Source organism: Melanotaenia boesemani, chromosome 11 (assembly GCF_017639745.1).
Source record: "Melanotaenia boesemani isolate fMelBoe1 chromosome 11, fMelBoe1.pri, whole genome shotgun sequence".
Taxonomy (NCBI): Eukaryota; Metazoa; Chordata; class Actinopteri; order Atheriniformes; family Melanotaeniidae; genus Melanotaenia; species Melanotaenia boesemani.
Window position 1 is genome coordinate 14,720,815 of NC_055692.1, and position 18,824 is coordinate 14,739,638.

General features: G+C 41.1%; 1 protein-coding gene across 3 annotated transcripts in view; it reads left to right on the plus strand.

Annotated features, from left to right (window-relative positions):
* ptch1 (patched 1) overlaps positions 1-11,044 on the plus strand; it is a 46,844-nt gene extending 35,800 nt beyond the window's left edge. Inside the window, exons 18-24 of one of the 3 annotated variants that reach the window (XM_042000089.1) lie at positions 1,013-1,293; positions 3,214-3,351; positions 3,582-3,724; positions 6,965-7,064; positions 7,184-7,540; positions 7,634-8,180; positions 8,308-11,044. In XM_042000089.1, the coding sequence (XP_041856023.1) occupies positions 1,013-1,293; positions 3,214-3,351; positions 3,582-3,724; positions 6,965-7,064; positions 7,184-7,540; positions 7,634-8,179 (1,565 nt within the window). In that variant the 3' untranslated portion in view covers position 8,180; positions 8,308-11,044. The other 2 variants (XR_006012096.1, XM_042000090.1) reach the window with 2 other exon arrangements.
* Positions 11,045-18,824: the final 7,780 nt, after the last annotated feature.

Genomic DNA, 18,824 nt, shown 5'->3' on the forward strand with positions numbered 1-18,824 from the left:
AAATGCATACATTAATAAAACTCAGTGACAAACCTCCCCCCAACTCCCAAATGCAACACACACCCTATTCTCATTAACTTACCACAAGCACACACTCTAAGTCACATTAAAAATATGCCCATGCTGTTGTTTAAGTTTAGTTTGTGACTGGGCCCAAGTCAATAGGGCAGGGCAGGGGGGATTGGATAACAAAGCGAAACTGGGTGGGATGAGCAATTGGATAACAAGCAGGAAGTCCATGACAAGGCGGTGGGGGTAGCACTGCCCCCCGGGATCAGATCTATGTTTTCCATAAGCCAACTGCTTGTAATGGGAATTTATTGTTAAGGTTATAATTTACCATGTTAGCAGTTGCTGTTTAACTTTACTGTTACAGTGCAATACACATGCTACACAGCAACACCACAGTCAATAAATATATTGTCATGGGGAAAAAGAGAAAGTGCATGTATATATATAAATATATATGAGGATAGACATCTTTGGAGATGCTGAGTAATCCTTTGACGTTGCTATGTGCAGCTAAAAGTTCTGAATGAAAACCCTGTTTGTCAGCACCTAGTATGACTTCATTGAAGAGTGACAGGCAGGTATACGTGTTTATGCATCTACATTATGCTTTATGTGGTGGTGCTAAGTTTAGGGTGTGGTAATGGCAGTGATTCTGACATTGTAATTACTGCGAATCAATGTTACCTCTGACAGTCTGCTGTGTCTGGAACTGATAGGCCCTCATTAACCAGGCTTGGCCACAGACTGGAGAAGTTTGAGTGAATGGAGCTCTGTTCCATGTTCCTCCCCCACCCCCACAACACACACACCCACAGATGTAGCTTCTCCTGGAACAAGGCTGGATTAGGAAGAGAAAAGCACAATATTGATGAATTGGCTGAAATTTTACATTGCAAAGCTGTGTGGCCCAAAGTGAAAGTCCCGATCAATTGCCATGCTTGGTTTATTGCTGTTATTATTTTAAATAAATCCACCTTCCTCTTCTTTAATTTATATCCAGTTCCTGCTGCTGAGCCCATCGAATACGCACAGTTCCCCTTCTACCTCAACGGGCTCCGGGAGACGCCACAGTTTGTGGAGGCCATCGAGAGCGTGCGGGCTATCTGCAGCAACTACAGCCGACAAGGCCTCCCCTCATACCCCAACGGCTACCCTTTCCTGTTCTGGGAACAGTACGTTAGTCTGCGCCACTGGCTTCTGCTGTCCATCAGTGTTGTGCTTGCTTGCACCTTTCTGGTCTGTGCCCTTTTTCTGCTCAACCCATGGACAGCTGGCATTATAGTAAGTGTTGAAAACTGTGTTAACCACATATGCACCATATCATTAAATTTCAGTGCTTTATTGGTGATTTTATAAGTAATGGACAATGCTCCAAACTTGTGCCCTCTTTGACATGAAAAAGAGAGATAACTTTGTGTTATTAAAATGTACACATTTCTTGCACTCCTTGCATTATCCTGTTTTTGTTTTTGTATGGTGTAGAATGAATTTTAAAGGAAGAGTCTTAGGAAGTAAGGGTTGCTTTGTTTTACTGAAGCCCCAGAGTCACCAAGTGTTTATCTTGTACTGTTTTGTTAAGGCCAGTCTGTTTAGTCTAGTCCAACACTCCCAGACATCAGTACTGAAATAAATGGGGGAGGACACAAAGCTGCTCCAGCAACCAGCTCCCACTCCAAGCCTATAAAAAGTCAGTTTACATCCTCCACTCTTGTCCTCTCCTGTTCCTCTCACACAAGGAGTTTCCAAGGATACAAGCGAGCACCCCTTCACATACACAGGTTCAGCACACTCGGGCTTGTATATACTTGCACACATATTGCATGAACGTGTAAACATGCAAGTGCATAATTCATGCAGAAACACATACACAGAGCACTCTGGTTTTTCTCTCGGGTGGGTTATAGTTTTTAACGGCCAGTGGCCAGGCCACCTGAGCCCTTAAAACAAGGGAGGAGGGGAATTCATTTTCATCCTTCAGGCTTTATTAGCAAGATCAAAAGGCCAGTTATGGAGAGGTGTCAAGAACCAGACCCTAGCCACTCCTACGACATCAAACCTTTGTAGCTATTTACCCTTAAATCCATTGTTGCCAATAATAATAATAATGGATTAGATTTATATAGGGCTTTTCAAGGCACCCAAAGCGCTTTACATTGTGTATCCATTATTCATCCACTCCTCACTCATACCTGGTGATGGTAAGCTACGTGTGTAGCCACAGCTGCCCTGGGGCAAGCTGACGGAGACGTGGCTGCCAGTCCGCGCCTACGGCCTCTCCAACCATCACCGAACATTCATCCACATTCATTCACCAGTGATGCCAACACTGGGGGCAAGGAGGGTTAAGTGTTTTGCCCAAGGACACAACAACAGATGACTGCGGGAGTGGGAATCGAACCGCCAACTTTCAGGTCATTGGACGACCTGCTCTACCGCCTGAGCCAATGCCGCCAAGTAGACAGAGGTTTTTTTTTTTGTTTTTGTTTTTGTTTTTTAATCTTACACATATTATTTCTTATCCACTTGATAGTTTTTGCTTACAAAGCTAAGCAGGACGGGTTTCAACTACATTTGGAGTGATGATCTTTGTGCATCCCATTCATGCTCTCGTTTTACATTTATGTAGCAAATGGAAGACTTTTAAAAAAGAAACACAATTAATGTATACAAAAGCTTTGCCTGAGATGCCTGTCATGTGATCAGATCAACTAAAATTTTATCTCCATCCTGCCAGCTTAAGATCTGATTACCCATGATGTACTTGAAAATAAAGTGTAGATAGTGTCGCACTCAAATACCCCTTGTGGATACACATACATCTACATAAACACACACACACACTAACAGAACTACCTCCTCTGCCCCCATCAGCCCTCTTCAAAGGATTTGGGCCCCATGTAACCTGACACCTGTCAGCTGATAATGGTATTTACTCTCAGCTCCTGTCCTGTTCTCTTCTGGAACCACCTCACACTCTCACACACACCTCCAACTCACATATTTTACTTACATGTATGATTACTACTAAATACATTCATTACACAGAGATGCATTTTACTTTCACGCATTATTGCCCCATCATCTGACCACAAAAGTCATTTTTGGGAATTTTGTATACCCCCAACTTGCTTCCCTCCCTACATGTAACTAACTTTTGAAGTGCAGCCACCTTCCTTTCTAACAGAAACTCATTCTCCTCAGGTGTTGGTGCTTTCTCTCATGACTGTGGAGCTGTTTGGCTTCATGGGGCTGATGGGAATCAAGCTGAGTGCTGTCCCTGTCGTCATTCTCATTGCCTCTGTGGGCATTGGAGTGGAGTTCACTGTCCATGTGGCACTGGTATGCATACTAAAAATTAGAAATAGATGACCATAATCAGTGTCCTCTTTTTTTTTTTTTATTGTTTTTGGGTTTTTTTCTGTTTGTTTCGTTTTTACTAATCTGTCATACTGAAGTAGGGAAATGACTAAAAAATGTGAATAATCTCAAATATTTTAGTTTTGTTTTTAAATGAATGATGTCCTTTGAGTGAGATTTCAACTGTGTTTTTGTATGTGTGTGTGTTATAGGCATTCCTGACAGCCATAGGGGATCGTCACAAGCGGGCAGTGCTGGCATTGGAGCACATGTTTGCTCCAGTGCTTGATGGTGCCTTTTCCACTCTATTAGGTGTCCTAATGCTTGCAGGTTCTGAGTTTGACTTTATCGTCAGGTGAGTGAAAATCAAGCCTAAAAATTAGTTTTTACATTAAGTCACAGAATTGCACTTACAGAGGTTATTATATTGCACGATGATGTCCATACTTCTTCAAGACCATGCTTCGACCTGTATGTCACAGGAATCTACCTGAGACACCAGTCATGCATGAAGGCCTCGCTCTTCCACTGTTTCCCCTCTCAATCTCTTTGTATTCCACCCGCATCTCCATTGCTTACCCCCTCTCTGTAAACCCCATCTTTTTCCCAGCTTGACATACCTGTTTTTATTTCCATTTCTGGAAGGTGATCTCCAAAAAGCTTCATGAAAAGAGGTTTTATCTTTTTTTTTTCCCTCCTTCTCTCCACTCATGCCTTTCCTTTCATCCTGTCCTTCTTCCTGCTAATGTCTCTCATGCCTGACAGTTTAGAGAACACCAGGGAAAGGAAAGAGGGTTCAAGGTCAGGAGAAGTAGAAGGAGGCAGAGGGCTGGAGAGAGTTACCAGAGAAGCAGAGGAAAGTAAAGTGAGAGAGAGAGTAAGGAAAAGGAAGGGAAAAAAGTAGGAAATTCCTCTGGCTTTTGTAATCTCTTTCAACTAGTTTAACTGCCCTCACCTGACATTTATAGGCATGGGAAGGAGTAACAGGCTGGGGGGCCAGAGAGCAGTTGTGGAGCGACAGGAGTAGTGGAAATTTAAATAGGCACACCGTGGAAGCTGTGTTGGTGGCTGCTTTTGTGGATCTGATCAACCACAACACATAGGACAAAAATGAATAATTGTAAACATTCACAACCCTGAATTACTATGAATCATTTCCACTGTGCTCAGTGCATGTTTTAAAGTGACTACAAGTTTGCACATTCTTGGTTGCAGTTAGCTTTATAATGTTGTCGACCTTCTCCTTTAAGAACTAGAATTACTGAACTCTATATGATCTGCAGTCACAAACTGCCATGTGCACATGCCTATTCTCCTGTACAATTACACAGCTTCCCACATATGGACACACACTCGCCAACCTGCTCCTTGACCCTGTAATCATTGGGGTCAATGATGGCATGCCTGCTAGTGAGAGCACACACATGCACACACTCAAAAAAGTCATACAAACACACAAACTGTAGAGGCCTATAGACCTTCTCTCTTCACCTCCAGTGGTGTGTTGTGCTCTGGTTTCTGGCTCAGTCTGGGGCCTCCATTTTAAAGGTTCTGCTGTTGTCTGAGCAAACAAAGCAGCGCCCCAAGACGGTTCAATAACAACAGGCCCAGCTCGTATTTTTCTGCTTGCATCGAAAGAAATGTTTCCCTGACTTTGTCCGTCAGCCCTGTGAATGTTTTCACTCTAAACAGCTCGGCGGGGCACTGAGCCTGGTATGTGGCCCGCACGCGTGCATGGTTACAGTAGATGTGTGTCCATATATGTGTATCCAAAAGTGACATAGTGTTTAGCCATCATAGTGTGTATGAAAGGACTGACCAGTAAGATGACATCATTTTAGATTGATTTATAGAAACAGTTTTGATTATTTACTAAAAGCAGATGAAGGATGAACGGGCTTTAAAATCTTATTGTGGTAAGCTTTCTCAGAGAGCAACCAAAGGCCAGTCATAGCTTTAATATGTCACTGTCCATTTACTACCAACGCCCTAAATTTGTGTTTTCAAAGGATTTTGTACACCAAGTACAATTTTTGTCCTGAGAAGTCGAAGTACCACTCAGCATAATTCACAGTGATAAGTCATTTGCTGTATTTTATTATTTTGTTCTTTTTCAGATGGAATTTATACCCTTGGCTTTTGTGTCATATACTGTACTTATTAGATGTGAATTAAGCGAAGAATTTAATCCTTGTGTTTCTATTCCTTTTCCTTCAGTTTCATTCTAAATTCAGTGATCATTAATGGTTTTCCACATGTAGGAATATAATTAAAGGATATATATATATATATATATATATATATATATATATATATAGCAGGGGTACGAAAACTTGTTGATTGTGTCTTCTACAATGTCTGCCATTCTACTCAAGCTCATAAATCTAAAGGCTTAGTTATGAATGTAAATGTATCCTGAGCCCCGTGTGCTCTTCAGTTCATCCCCATTTATGCCCACAGCACCCACAAACATCATATTTAAGAGTGAAGCAAAAGGGTTAATGGTTCATGTAGGTAGGTGTCCCTGATAACCTGAGAGCTTTCGCAGGGGAGAAGCAACAAGGAGGAGAGCACTCCAATAATGAAGGAGGCTGTATTGGAGAGAGGGAGAGATTTAGAGTGGAGATTGGGGGGTCTTACCTGATATGTTGGAGATTTAATTAGACGGAGGGGATTGTGGAGTGGCCGGGAATTTCACAGGAGCTTAGCTGTAAGAAAGGGAGCGAAAAGGAAGGCGGAGAAGATAGAGAAAGAAATAAAAGAAAGAGAGAGAGGCCAGGGAAAGGTGGTGCACTGAGGGTTCCCTTCTCTTCTTCCTAGACTAAATTGTTTAAATTCTATACCCTTCCCTTCATTTGTTTGCTTCTCGCTCTTTTTTCTTTTTTTTTTCTAGAGAGGAGAGAGAGGCCCCTATCCTCTTGTGCACCCACCCCAAACCCCCCACCCCCCACCCCCAGTGTCCCACTCTTTGCCCTTCCTTCCCCCTTCCCTCCACATTCCTCTCTGCTTTGTTTTCCCCATGTTTGCTTATACACCACACACCCAAGAGAGAGTACCCGCGCCCCCAATAACCCCCCCCTCCTTTTTTTTCTTTCCTCCCGTGCCTTTGAATTAACCAGCTCTGGCTAATTATGCTTACCCTTTCTTTTCTCTCTGTGGCTTCTTAAAGACTAACCCTCTTTGGTAAGACTTAAACACACAAGGTACTTTTCTGTCCTGCTCCTCAAAACCACAGAACATGCCTGCCTGTCTGTGGGGGGTTTATATATGTGTGTTTGTTTGGGGAGTGGCTTTGTGGAAGTATTATTTCAGGCATGCACAATGGTTGATCTTGCACATGTCTCCCCATGTCTAAACCTCTGTGGTCTGCACAGGTATTTTTCTTTGTTTTTCCACCTCTGTGTGTGTTGGTCTGAGCAGCTTGTGTTGTGTTGTTGTATTGTATCTAAGATTTTTAGTAAATCTTATGTTGTATCTCAAATGTAGTCAGAGGACAAGTGTATGCTGTGTTGTCCAGCCTATCTTACAGAGTTTAATCATCACTGCAATTTTATTTCCACTAATTAACTCTTTGTGTATGTGGATTGTGTTGCAGGTATTTTTTTGCAGTGTTAGCCATTTTAACAGTTCTTGGAGTACTGAATGGATTGGTTCTACTCCCTGTATTATTGTCATACTTTGGACCCTATCCAGAGGTAAGATCCCAAAAATCACAACTGTGTGAATAAGGAGTCTAAGGCAGATAGAACAACAGTTTTTCATTATTCTTTAGCCAGCTTTTTTTTCAAGCAGTTTTTTTGCTTTCACTCCACAGGTGTCACCAGCCGATGGCCGTAGTCGGTTGCCTACTCCTTCTCCAGACGCCCCTCCTCACATGGTCCACTTCTCGGTCCGTCCTCCCCACACCACTGCAGCCCCCACCACATCTGGTGCAACTTCAGACTCATCAGACTCAGAGTACAGCTCTAACACCACAGTGTCTGGAATCAGCCAGGAGGTGCAGAATTACAACCTGCGCTCACACAGAGGGCAAACCCGAGCAGAGGAGCAGCAATACTACCTCCAGACCTCAAGGGGCAGAGCAGCAAGAGCAGAGGAGGACAGAAGAACAGCGTCAGGACACAAGCGCTCAACCAGACAGCCTGACCCTCCAGCCTATACCGTGTCATCGGTAAGAAAATATCCCCCTTCATGTTGCATGAAAGATTTATCTAAAAACAGATTTTCACATTATGAATGAGTGTCTTCTTGTCTTGCTCTACAGCCTGTGTCCTCTCAGGGTTGTGAGTCTGGGATCCAGCATGGGTCTTCTCAGAGAAACAGCAGCAGGGACCCCAGGAGCCAGTTGCACTGGCAAGCTGCACCCCCAGCCTGCCCGCGCATGGACGCTTTTGAAACTGCTACTGAGGCTGGGGGCAATCATGGCTCACATGGCCATAGAGAACACTCAGCGGGCCACAGAAGCCGCTCTTCCCACAACCCACAGCCTAATCACCACCTCCCACACCACCATCCCAACTCCACTCCATTTTGCCAACCCATAACTACGGTAACAGCATCAGCTTCAGTCACTGTTGCCGTTCACCCGGCCGCTTTGTCCAACCAGAGCCATGCTTCATCTTACCCAGAATACACTGCAACAGACAGTCACTGCCCATCCGGGCCGGAGGAACCAGAGCCTGCCTTCCACGACCCACATGTGCCTCTGTACACCCATACAGGGGCCAGAAGAGTCAAAGTGGAGGCCATGGAGCTCCAAGATTTGGAGTTTGAGGCAACTGACAGCGATGGTGGAAGACGGGCTAGCTGAGGTGAGATTTCAGCTCCTCAGTAATTCTGTACATTTGGGGTTTTTTTGTTTGTTTGTTTTTTTTTTTTTTTTTTTTTTACCGTTTCATCTCAAAATAATTGAAAATACACTCTCCATTTGATTTCCAGTTCTGGAGAACAGAAGCACTATGGCCAAAGATGGACTCCTCTGTATTACTAAGCAGCTGACCCAGCCCAGCATAGCCCAACTTTGCTTTCTCTAAGCAGCGAGAAGCTTGCTAGTGTTGCCGTAATGGTGCTCATTGTTACTGTAATCCAGTGGACTATTGTCTTAGATATTTCTGTCTATATTTAAAAGATGTATACATATGTAAATATAAACAAAAAGTAGGTATAATTTTAGAAGCTGTACAACTCCTCATCTTAACAGACTGGGGCTGCCATTTTATATGGTGTCTGTGCTTTTGTGTGTGTTTGTGTAATTGTGTGTATGAGGGAGATAGATTACTTATTACTGTTCACTTATCTGTGAATCTGTGCCATTAGGAAGCTTAATCAAGGCAAATTACTTATCAGCATTCACTGTTGCTGCTTAAAATATTTTTTAAAAGATAATATACATTTATAATTCTATGCAAATGTTTCTTTAAGCAAAAGAAGTAATCTGTCAAGATGTGTGTGTGTGCATGTGTGAAAAGGGCTGTATAATGTGAACCAGCCCCATTATTTTCTGGCCTTTTTATCAGATACATCCTCAGACCAGACTAACATTTACACTCATTTAGAACATGAGGGAAATTGTTAGAGCAATCAAAAAAAACTATGGTATATGTGTGGGTATGTATGTGTGTGTGTGTGTGTGTGTGTGTGTGTGTGTGTGTGTGTGTGTGTGTGTGTGTGTGTGTGTGTGTGTGTGTGTGTGTTTGTGTGTGTGTGTGTGTGCGCGCGTGCGTGTGAATGTTTATTATTGTATAAAGGTACGCTTGTAAGACTATTATTTTTTTTTATCACAAACCTGTGGTAGTTATGAAACAATTACTGTTTTAACTTGACACGCCATGCGTGCTATTTAAGATGAGCTGATATGAAGACATTTTAAAAACTTTTATGTCTTTTCTCTTTTTTTTTTTGTTTTTGTTTGTTTAATTGATTTGTTTTTATTGCTTAGGAACCTGTTTCTGCACTCAGCTTTGTATCACTGTCAGTCAGGCTGGTTGTATTTTTACTGTAGCAGGTTATGTATCATTTAACTCTGGCAGGCTCAAAACAGGTTGTGTCCTGTAAACTGACATGAGAACATAAACCCACCTCAAAACCTCACTCTACCTTTTTACAGGGACCTTCACGTTACTGATTCTGGAACAGGGTCAACACAGGGTGCGAACTTTGCACCTTGAGAGACTGTGTCTTGTTGATAAGCTAAAGCTCTGACTGTATACATTCTGACCCGACTCTACATTACACTTGACTGCATTTCATTCACAGAAATATCTCTCCTCAAGTAGCTCTTTCTGTCCATCCAATAAGCTAAATCATGCAGCTTGCTAAGGGCTAAACCCAATATGGCCTGGCAGTGTGCTTCATGTGTCCCATAGTCTGTGTAATTTATTTTTATTTTTTATTTTTTTGTGCTTCAGTTCTTCTCAATCTGTTTGAGCCCCCTTTTAGTGACAGTAAAGACAACTGTTCCTAGTTTGGCTACAGCTGTCCCCACTGACCTCACCCCATAAAAATCCTCAACATCATGCCATGACACTAATTGGACATCTCCCCTCAGCTGCTTAATTGCACAAGGCCAGAGCCTCGGTGGGGGTCTGCGGTTTTTACTCCACCAGCCCCTCTCCACCAGCAGCGGCCAGTTTAATATTTGCATGTGTCAATGCCAGAAGGCTTACCTGTAACCTCCCCAGGCCCCTTTGGCCTGCCCACACAATCCCTCCACACCATTTTTACACTCTTGCTTCCTTTTGAGCACTTGTAGCCCTTTTCAGAGTTGTTTTTTTTTTTGTTGTTGTTGTTGTTGTTTTCCTTTTCTTGCTCACAAAATTACATCAGCTGCGTGCATGGAATAGGTTGTTCTCTTTGTTTTGTTTTGGTTTTCTCCTATTGTCACATTGGCAGTAGCAGAAACTCTTAGCTGGCAACTATTTTATTCATTTAAAAAAATTTTTGTTTGTTTTGTTTTTTTTCTGTTTGTTTGTTTATTTGCGATATTTATATTTTTGTAATATAAAATATGTTGTATTTTTGTCTTTCATTGTTGTGATGCCAGTGGATAACAAATGCAGGGATTTTTATGTCTGTTAAAAAAAACACTATTACAGTTTAATGTTTTTTACATTAATGGAGTCTGATTTGTATAAAGTGCTTACTAATGTTAAATAGGAAAAAAAGAGTATATAACATTTTACACTACAGGTCTCATCATAGCTCTTAGAGGATTTTAAAAGGAAAAAGAAAAAAATCAGTTGTTCTTCCAGACTACCATTTTGGTCTTGGTTGGCATGGATTATGCTGTTTTCAGTTACAAAGATAAATGTATGCCATATAATTTATTTATATGAAAATTTATTTTTGTAGTGTACATAGTAGTTGTCAAGATATTTGACAGAAGTATATTTCTAAAGAGTTTATATGTAATGATATACCATAACAGGAAAAAAAGGCCTTAAGGTGCACACTTTCATTGCTAACTGTCCTGTGAGACAACATTGACACCTCCCCTTCAGTATTATGATCCTAGGAGAGACACAGCTGTTTCTATGGGTTTGTCAGAAGCTAGCCATGAAAGTAGAAAAATGTACTAGCTCTCTAAATATTAATGTTCAAACACTGATAGAATTCTAACAAATAAAGATATAACTTATTTGTCTCTTTGTTCATAACTTTAATAAATGGAAACATTAAAAAAGCTGCTCTGGTCTGACTGTGAGTTGACTGTTCTACAGGTAAACCTGACTCCCCCCTCTATTTCTCTCTCCTGCCATCTCCTTCCTCTTCCTCCAACATGTCCCTCTGTAAAAACGCTGACATCTGGTCTGGAGCCCTGTAGCCCTCCCCTAAAAGCCCACCCAGCTCCGCCCCTGCAACCCCACCTCCACTCCCTATTCCGTATGATTTTGATTGACAGCTTTATAGACTGCAAGGAAATTGGTTGTAGTTACAATACAGCTGGCCTGTTCAGAGTAATGAAAAAGGGCATGTGGCTTTGAGCTTGCTGTACCGACGGTGAAAGAGTGAGAGTGCCTTGTCAGCTGCATGGGTGGCAGCTATTTATTTTCATACTTGAGGGTTGTGAGAGAAAGCGTTTGTCACCCTGCAGAAAAGTGTCTTGATTAAAATGCAAGTGTCCCTTTTTTTGCTCCTAATTACAATTAAAAGAGCAGTTCTCCCAAACCCCAATTTTTAACCTTAATTTCAGTGAGGCTAAGAAACTCACTGACCCTGGATGAGCAGGAAGAGGCAGGCAGTAGGCATGTAATTATCTTTTAAAGCCAATAAAAGCAACCAACTCTACTGCTTGCTGTCCAACCAGTGCAAAGAGCGCTGGCTGACATCTTACAAATGGCCTGGTGTGTTTGGTGATTGTGTGTTGTGTCTCACATTTTGAACTTTGCTAACTAGACTTGACTTTTTTCATTCAGGTTTAGAGGCCAAGGAGAAACTAATGCTAAAGGCAGATTTTCATGCACTCAAAGCATGAACATAAAATTTAAAGAATATGCTGTTGGATAAAGGTAGTTTAAGTTCAGTCTTATGCGTTAAACTGAGCTTTGAGCACATACATCCTTTGTGTGTGAGAGGGAAAAAAATGTGCGCACGTAATGGTTGTTTGTAGATGACATGGTTGATTGAGTCCTCCAGCACTCCCCTCATCTGCTGGAGGACCCCAGGTCACCAAACCAGCACAAACCCCCTCCCCTGGCCCTACATTACCCTTTAGCCCCCCTCACCTCTTACCTCCTCAAAAACACATGCATACACACATTTGAAGTTACCCTCATATTCTGAAGAGTGCTTCACTGGAGCTAACGAGCTCCAGGTTGTTAATGAATAAGTGTTTCCGGTACCTGTCCTCTCAGCCAACAGAAAGGGGGAGAAAGATGGAGGAAGCATGAAAGAGGAGGCAATTAAGAAGTGTGTTCTCTTCAAGAGCAGCCGTGGCTCCCTGCCCAGCCTGGGCGACAATGGAACAGATACACAGCCAAACTTATCTTTGTTCTTTCCTTTTTGCATAATATTTTTTACATTCTTTGCCCTCCCGTCCCAGCCCATGTTTGTAAAGGCAATTACCACAAAGGATTTCCTGATTTTTCTGCTCCAGTCCTTTATTTCCATTCATCTTTCTCCCTCTCTCTACTGATCCCTCACTTATTCCCTAAAAGGCTTGTCCATCATCACCTGCCCGCAGAGCTAAACCCTCTAAGTGTATACTCTCCTCTACATGAATGATTGCTCTGTTGACATGACTGTATGGGACACACACATACACACACAATTGCTGCCGCCAGATCCAGGGCCTGATTTACAAATTCTTCATGAAAAGGGGAGTTTAAGAATAAATCTGCAGGAAACATCACATGGTGTGTTGATACGACTCCAGAGCCAGACAAATGTGGCTTTTACCTTTGAGGCCTCAGAGACACCTTGAAAATCATTTAACCATAAACTACAATTGTCTCTGCCTGTGTGTGTGCTTGCAGCAATATACTCATGAACAAGCAGCGTTTGCCAGACTGACGTCAAAGCTACTGAAGGTTTGTAAATGCCCATTTTAAGTAGCAGTAAATGATTGCAGAGAGAATAAGAAGAGCACATTGCAGCCGCTACTAGCTTTACAGTAAAACTTTTGGTCGGTTGGTATATTTTCTAAATGTGTCTGTCCTGTGCTTCTGCTGGAATATTCTTTGATGCTCATGGTTCTAATAACATGATGTCTGAAAAGAAATTTAAGGGTACATTTTTGGGACATTGTTGGAATATCTAGTTAAATAACATGCCAAAGCTTTGAACTGAGCTCTAAACTGGAAGCTGGAAGAGTATATTTTTTAGAAGCTATAGCATCATAATAAAGCTTAATTGTACCTTTCTTGTTCTTTTCTATTATGCTGCAGCCACATGGTGGGTGATTTTGGGAGTTTTCTGAAGGTACTACTGTTAAGTTCCTTTGTGGGACCTGTTTGACTTGGCTCGCTGTTTCATCTCCCGCAGAGGGAGAACGTTGTTCCTACAGGAACAATCCAGAAAAATCTCAGCTCTAAGTCCCTTGTGGCCAGACTTACATATGACTAACATAAAAAAAAAACAGTTCTGCAGGCTACTGTGGTAAATGAAAAGAAACACGAGATACCAGATGAATAATACTGTTGAAATGCTAGCGACAAAAGGAATACACATTTATCACCCAACCTTTGGAAACTCTGTTGCTAATAACTAGTGAAGGTGAAGTGAAATACAAAGCGATTTTTCTTGTTTTATGTATATATTTAAAATGACTAAAATAACTAAAATGTAATCGTTGGAATAGGTTTGTGGAATTTGTACAATATATTTGGGATGTGTCAGTGTTTGTTGGCTCTTTGATGTGTTCTTGTTTCTGAAAAATCCTGCTGAAATTTGACAAACTGACCAGGGCCATATGGACTGAGTGCATATCATATGCAAGCCTCATTCAAAGCCAGAGACATGAGACTTGTTTCTCTCTCACAGTCTCCAACTAAATAAAAATACTGAGTAATGTGCCAGAATATATTATAAATGCTTGTTGTTGTTTTGCCATTCTGACAACACCAAATGCAATGGTGATGTGTGGTCATTTGTAGTATCTTTCTTTAATTTTCACTGCCACATATTTCTTCTGTGCAATGCAGACCACCCTACTCAAGTCAGATTTATGGCATTGGTTTTGATATAGTCAGAAAGGAGGAGAGGATGTTTAGAAACAGCCAGTGAAAGAGAAACAATGAAGCAGAAGGTGTAATCAAGTCATAGAGAAGGGGGAAGTGAAAAGGCTTGAAGTTAAGACAGATGGAAATTTGAGGGTGGAAGAGGGCGAAAGGGGGGGTTGAGGATGGTGGATGGGAGTAGCCGTATGAGAGTAATTACAATGACTGATGTTGTTTACTCCCATTTCCCCTCGCATCATTTATTCTATGTAGGTGGAAAACCCACTCACTCTTTCTTTGCATTACAGACGAGAACTACAGAATGGTGCCAAGCCACTAATTCTGGAAACATTTATCCTGCCCTCAGCTTTCTACACTCCTACACTTATATTATTCTGCCAACTGAATTCACTCTTTTTTCTTTTTCTTCACTTTCCATCCATATCTATCCATCTCTTTCTTAGCTCCCTCTTTCCATTCTTTTGTTTTCGTTGCTGCTGCGTTGACACAACTGCGTGCGACTGCTGCACACGCATTGGGCTGAGCGCATGCAAGATGTGAACATGATCTACAGCCGTTTACACTGAGGATGACAAACTGAGGTTGGATCCTGTCATGCTTTCTTCCTTTTGTTTAATGTAGTCCTGGTAGAATGCACACACACACACACACACCAGATGTGCACCCACCACCCACCTTTTTGTTTAAACTTTGAGGTTTGTCTGTGCCAGCAAACATGCAACAATGTATGGAAATAGATGCATCATCTTAGGATGAGGGGGGACAGCGGAGGGAAAGACAGAGACAAAAAGAAACCTGCAACTAAATATTTTCATGTGACTGAGAGTGTTGAGCAAATATATGATTTTGCAAAGCCAAATTGGAACATATGACTGTCACATGTCTTTGACACTTTGTGCTAATGATGAGGATTTTTAAACTGAGGATCATAAAGGAAATAATAGAGGGACAAATTACAAAATGAACAATTAATTTGAGGTCCTTCCTGGGTGATGATGGTATTCGCTTTGGAATTTGCTAATGATCTGCCCATTCACAAAGAGGCGAGGAGAGGAGAGAGATTTTTTCTCTTCCATCCGTGCTTATTGATTCTGGCACCACGACAGATGCCTAATGAGGAACAGGGCTGGAGGAAAGCTCTGAGGACCACTGAGGGAGAATCAGTCAGCATAAATGCATAGACATATGCACAGAAAATATACAGTGTGTTGATATAAGTACGTGAATGAACAGAGATAAGCCTTTATAGTAAATGCAGATAAAGAGAGAAAGATAATGCTAGACATCAGTTATTTTACATAAGTTCATTCAACCAAATTAAATAGTTTATAAAACTGTGATTCAGAAACAGGCACCACTCCATATAAACAATTTCCCTTGCTTACCTATTTAGCTGTGTCTAACCCTCTTGATCCTCTGTTTGCCTCCCTGCTTTCCCCTCCCAGACCCATTTTCTCCTTCCTTTCCTCTGTATATTAAAGGAACCAGGGGGTCAAGCATCATGAAACATACCCCACTCTGAATCTCACTCACTGGTGTTTCTTCACCAGAATTTCATGATGGTCCTCGGCTTCTCTCATCCTATCCCCTCAACTTCTTTCTTAGCCTCAGATCTAGTAATTGATAAATTAGTTTATGTCACTTTGGCAGGGTCTTTTTCAGAGCACTGGAACTTAATTGTTCATCACTGTCTCAAAATGGTAAATAGATAAATAAAGTTAAGCAAAAAGGACTTAAGAAACCTCCATCAAAGAAAGTAAACAGAACCAACTTGCAATAGATCACATCTTTATTCAGGTGTGATTCCATTTAGCTGCCGAAAATATCTGAAAGATCTCAGTGCAGGTGTAATACAACTTATTTCCTTTTACCTCTAAACAGTAAGTGTTCTATTTTTAATGAGTGCATGCATGTTGTCCATGGTGACTTGTGCATCTGCGAACCCCCAAAGAAACATACACACACACTTAAACGCCTACATGTGGAAACTCAAACGTAAACAGAGAAGTGATTGGAGTGGAAGTTATTGGAGAAGCATTTTAGAGCAGGAAGTGTGTAATTATTGCAGACAGAGGGGCAAATAGATGGATATGTTTGTGTGTAACACTCCCACTCAATTTCCCTGCAATCTACTGGACTAATAGAAAGCAGGTGTCTATGAGACTACAATTGTGTGGATAATACAAATGGACACAAAGCTCTGGTATCAAATTGCTGAGCTTGGTGTATGAATGAGTAACAGAGATGAAGTTGGGTTAGTGACTCACAACATCAATATATATGAACAAAATCCTCTTCGTGTGACAAAAACAAAGAGGAAGACAGTGAACTTTTAACCAGTGCAATCAAACTGCAACTAAAGCGTAATAAATTTTAAATAAAGCTGTTCACCAATCTTTTGTAATAATTTAAACATCACCTTTTTCCTGCTCTTAAAACTCAAACTTTAAGTACAAATCTAGTTATTCATTGACTTGCTATTAAACAAAACATTTAGAAGCCAGAGGGGTCAGATGTGACAGCTGCCCCAGTTTCCCTGGTATTGTTTTTTCACTGTAAATGTATGTTTAATGTGGTTTTCTTCCTATTAGTTAATTATTAGTTAATTACAAGACGTAACCAGCAGCTACTTTCTACCATTAGTAAATAAACTGAGCTATGATTAACCTGTAGGACACAGTGACACACTGACACACATACACACACACATCAAACATCATACATACAAAGTATCATTTGGGGGGGAAAAAATCAAATAAAAAAGTGCATAAGCTCATTTTTATATTAAAGAAATTTGCAAACTTGTAGATTCCCTAAATATATTCATTACTGTCAAAGCAGAGCTCTTAGTATGCAGTATGTGTGTGTTTGTGTGTATGAGTATATGATGGTGTCTACAAGCATATGAGGGCAGCGCTGTTTCACATTGGTCACAGAATCTCTCTCCCTCTCTCAGCCAATCCCCAGCTTCCTCTCTAAGCAACAAAACAGTGTGCTCTAAAAATGCCTGTAATTGCTATGAAAAGTGAATGTGTGTCTAGAAGTGTTCACTGATGAACACAGATAATGCTGTCAGTAGTTTGTGGTTAATTATTTGAGGTAATGTATTATCTTAGACAACCTATAAGTGAGTTTATATTAACAATATAAGCAGTGCTATGAAAGGTGAGGTCTGTTCCTCCAAGCACAATTTTGCACGCATTTTCTGTTTCTATTCATGCTGGACGTTATAAAACAGCAGAGGCGGTTGAGGTCTGGATTTCCTTATAAAGCTTTTCTATTTTTCTGCTTATTCAAAGTATTTTTCATGTCCACAGTTCAGAAGTAAAGATATAAAGATATCTATAATGAGTCTAAATTTGTTCTACTATTCCTTGCCCTCAAACAGGATTTGCAGGACCAAAAAACCTCTATATAAGTCCACATGAAAACTTGGTAAATGTAATTCCAATTTAATTATTGACATTTCTTTATTGTAAGGCTTAAAATCACTGCTGGAAGTATTCTGAAAGTAATGTGGCTTCTTTTATAAATCAGAAATGGTTTGTTAATCCCTGGAAAATGTACTCAATTAAAATAATAAGAATATAGATAATACAATAAAGACATTTACATTTTTTTATACCACCAGTCCAATTAAGGGTTGAGGGGGAAGCTGGAGCCTATTCCAGCAATGAACAGGTGAGTGGCAGGGTACACCCTGGACAGGTCACCAGTCCATCGCAGAGCCTAAAGACATTTATATTTTGGTTAAGTACAATATTAACAAGAAGTTATGACTGAAGACCTACTCTACAGTGCCAAGTTATGGAGCTTGGTGGTCACAGGATGGAATGGTTTCTTGTATCATTCTGTATTGCAGTGTGGGGGAATCAGTCTGCTACTGAACATGCTCCTCAGGTCTCCAGCACAATGTTAAGAGGTTGTGAAGGGATGTCCAGTATAGTCCTTAAGTTGGACAGCATCCATCTCTCTGAAATCACATTTAGAGAGTTCAGCTCCTCACCCAAATCATGACTAGCTTTATGGATATGTTTGTTGAGTCTGTTGGTGTCAGCTACTGTTAGTCGGCTGCTCCAGCACATAACAACATACTGGGCAGCACAGACTCATAAAATACCCTGAGCATCATCTGGCATATGTTGAAGGACCCCAGTGACTCCGAAAATAGAGATCTGGGTTTTTAGAATTACTGCTTATTGTCAATAAACAGTCTCAAGTAATTTGAATCCTGCACAGTGTCCACGTTGACTCCACTGATGGAAACTGGGGCATCTTGTGGTCTTGATCCGCTCATGTCCTCAACCAGTTCTTTGGGGTTTTTTTTGGATTATAGCAGTAGACATAACATACATGCACTCACACACACAGTGCATGTTTGCCATCAAACAGAGCAGCTCTGAAATCTGGTGCAATGTGAGAGGCATCAAGTCATGTAGGGCCACAACAGCAGAGCCAGGTCTGTAATGGCTTTGGTATGGATCAGAACTGAAAAAAATGTCAGCAACTGTGTAGCTCTGGGTCTCACTGAACCCAGAATACAATGCAGAGACTGATACCTATGTTCTTCAGCCAGCAACATCTCTCTGGCCAAACCACAAAGTTAAAAAAAAAAATGGCCATAGCATACTTCAAAAATTAGAAATCAGATGATTTGCCTTTTCCTTAAAATTCATTTCTGCTTTGTAATCATTCATTGGGCTAAGAGTAAGATGTATAATTTTTAACTGAATCAATGGAAACAGTTGGGCCAAGTGACCATTTGTCTACTTTATGTTG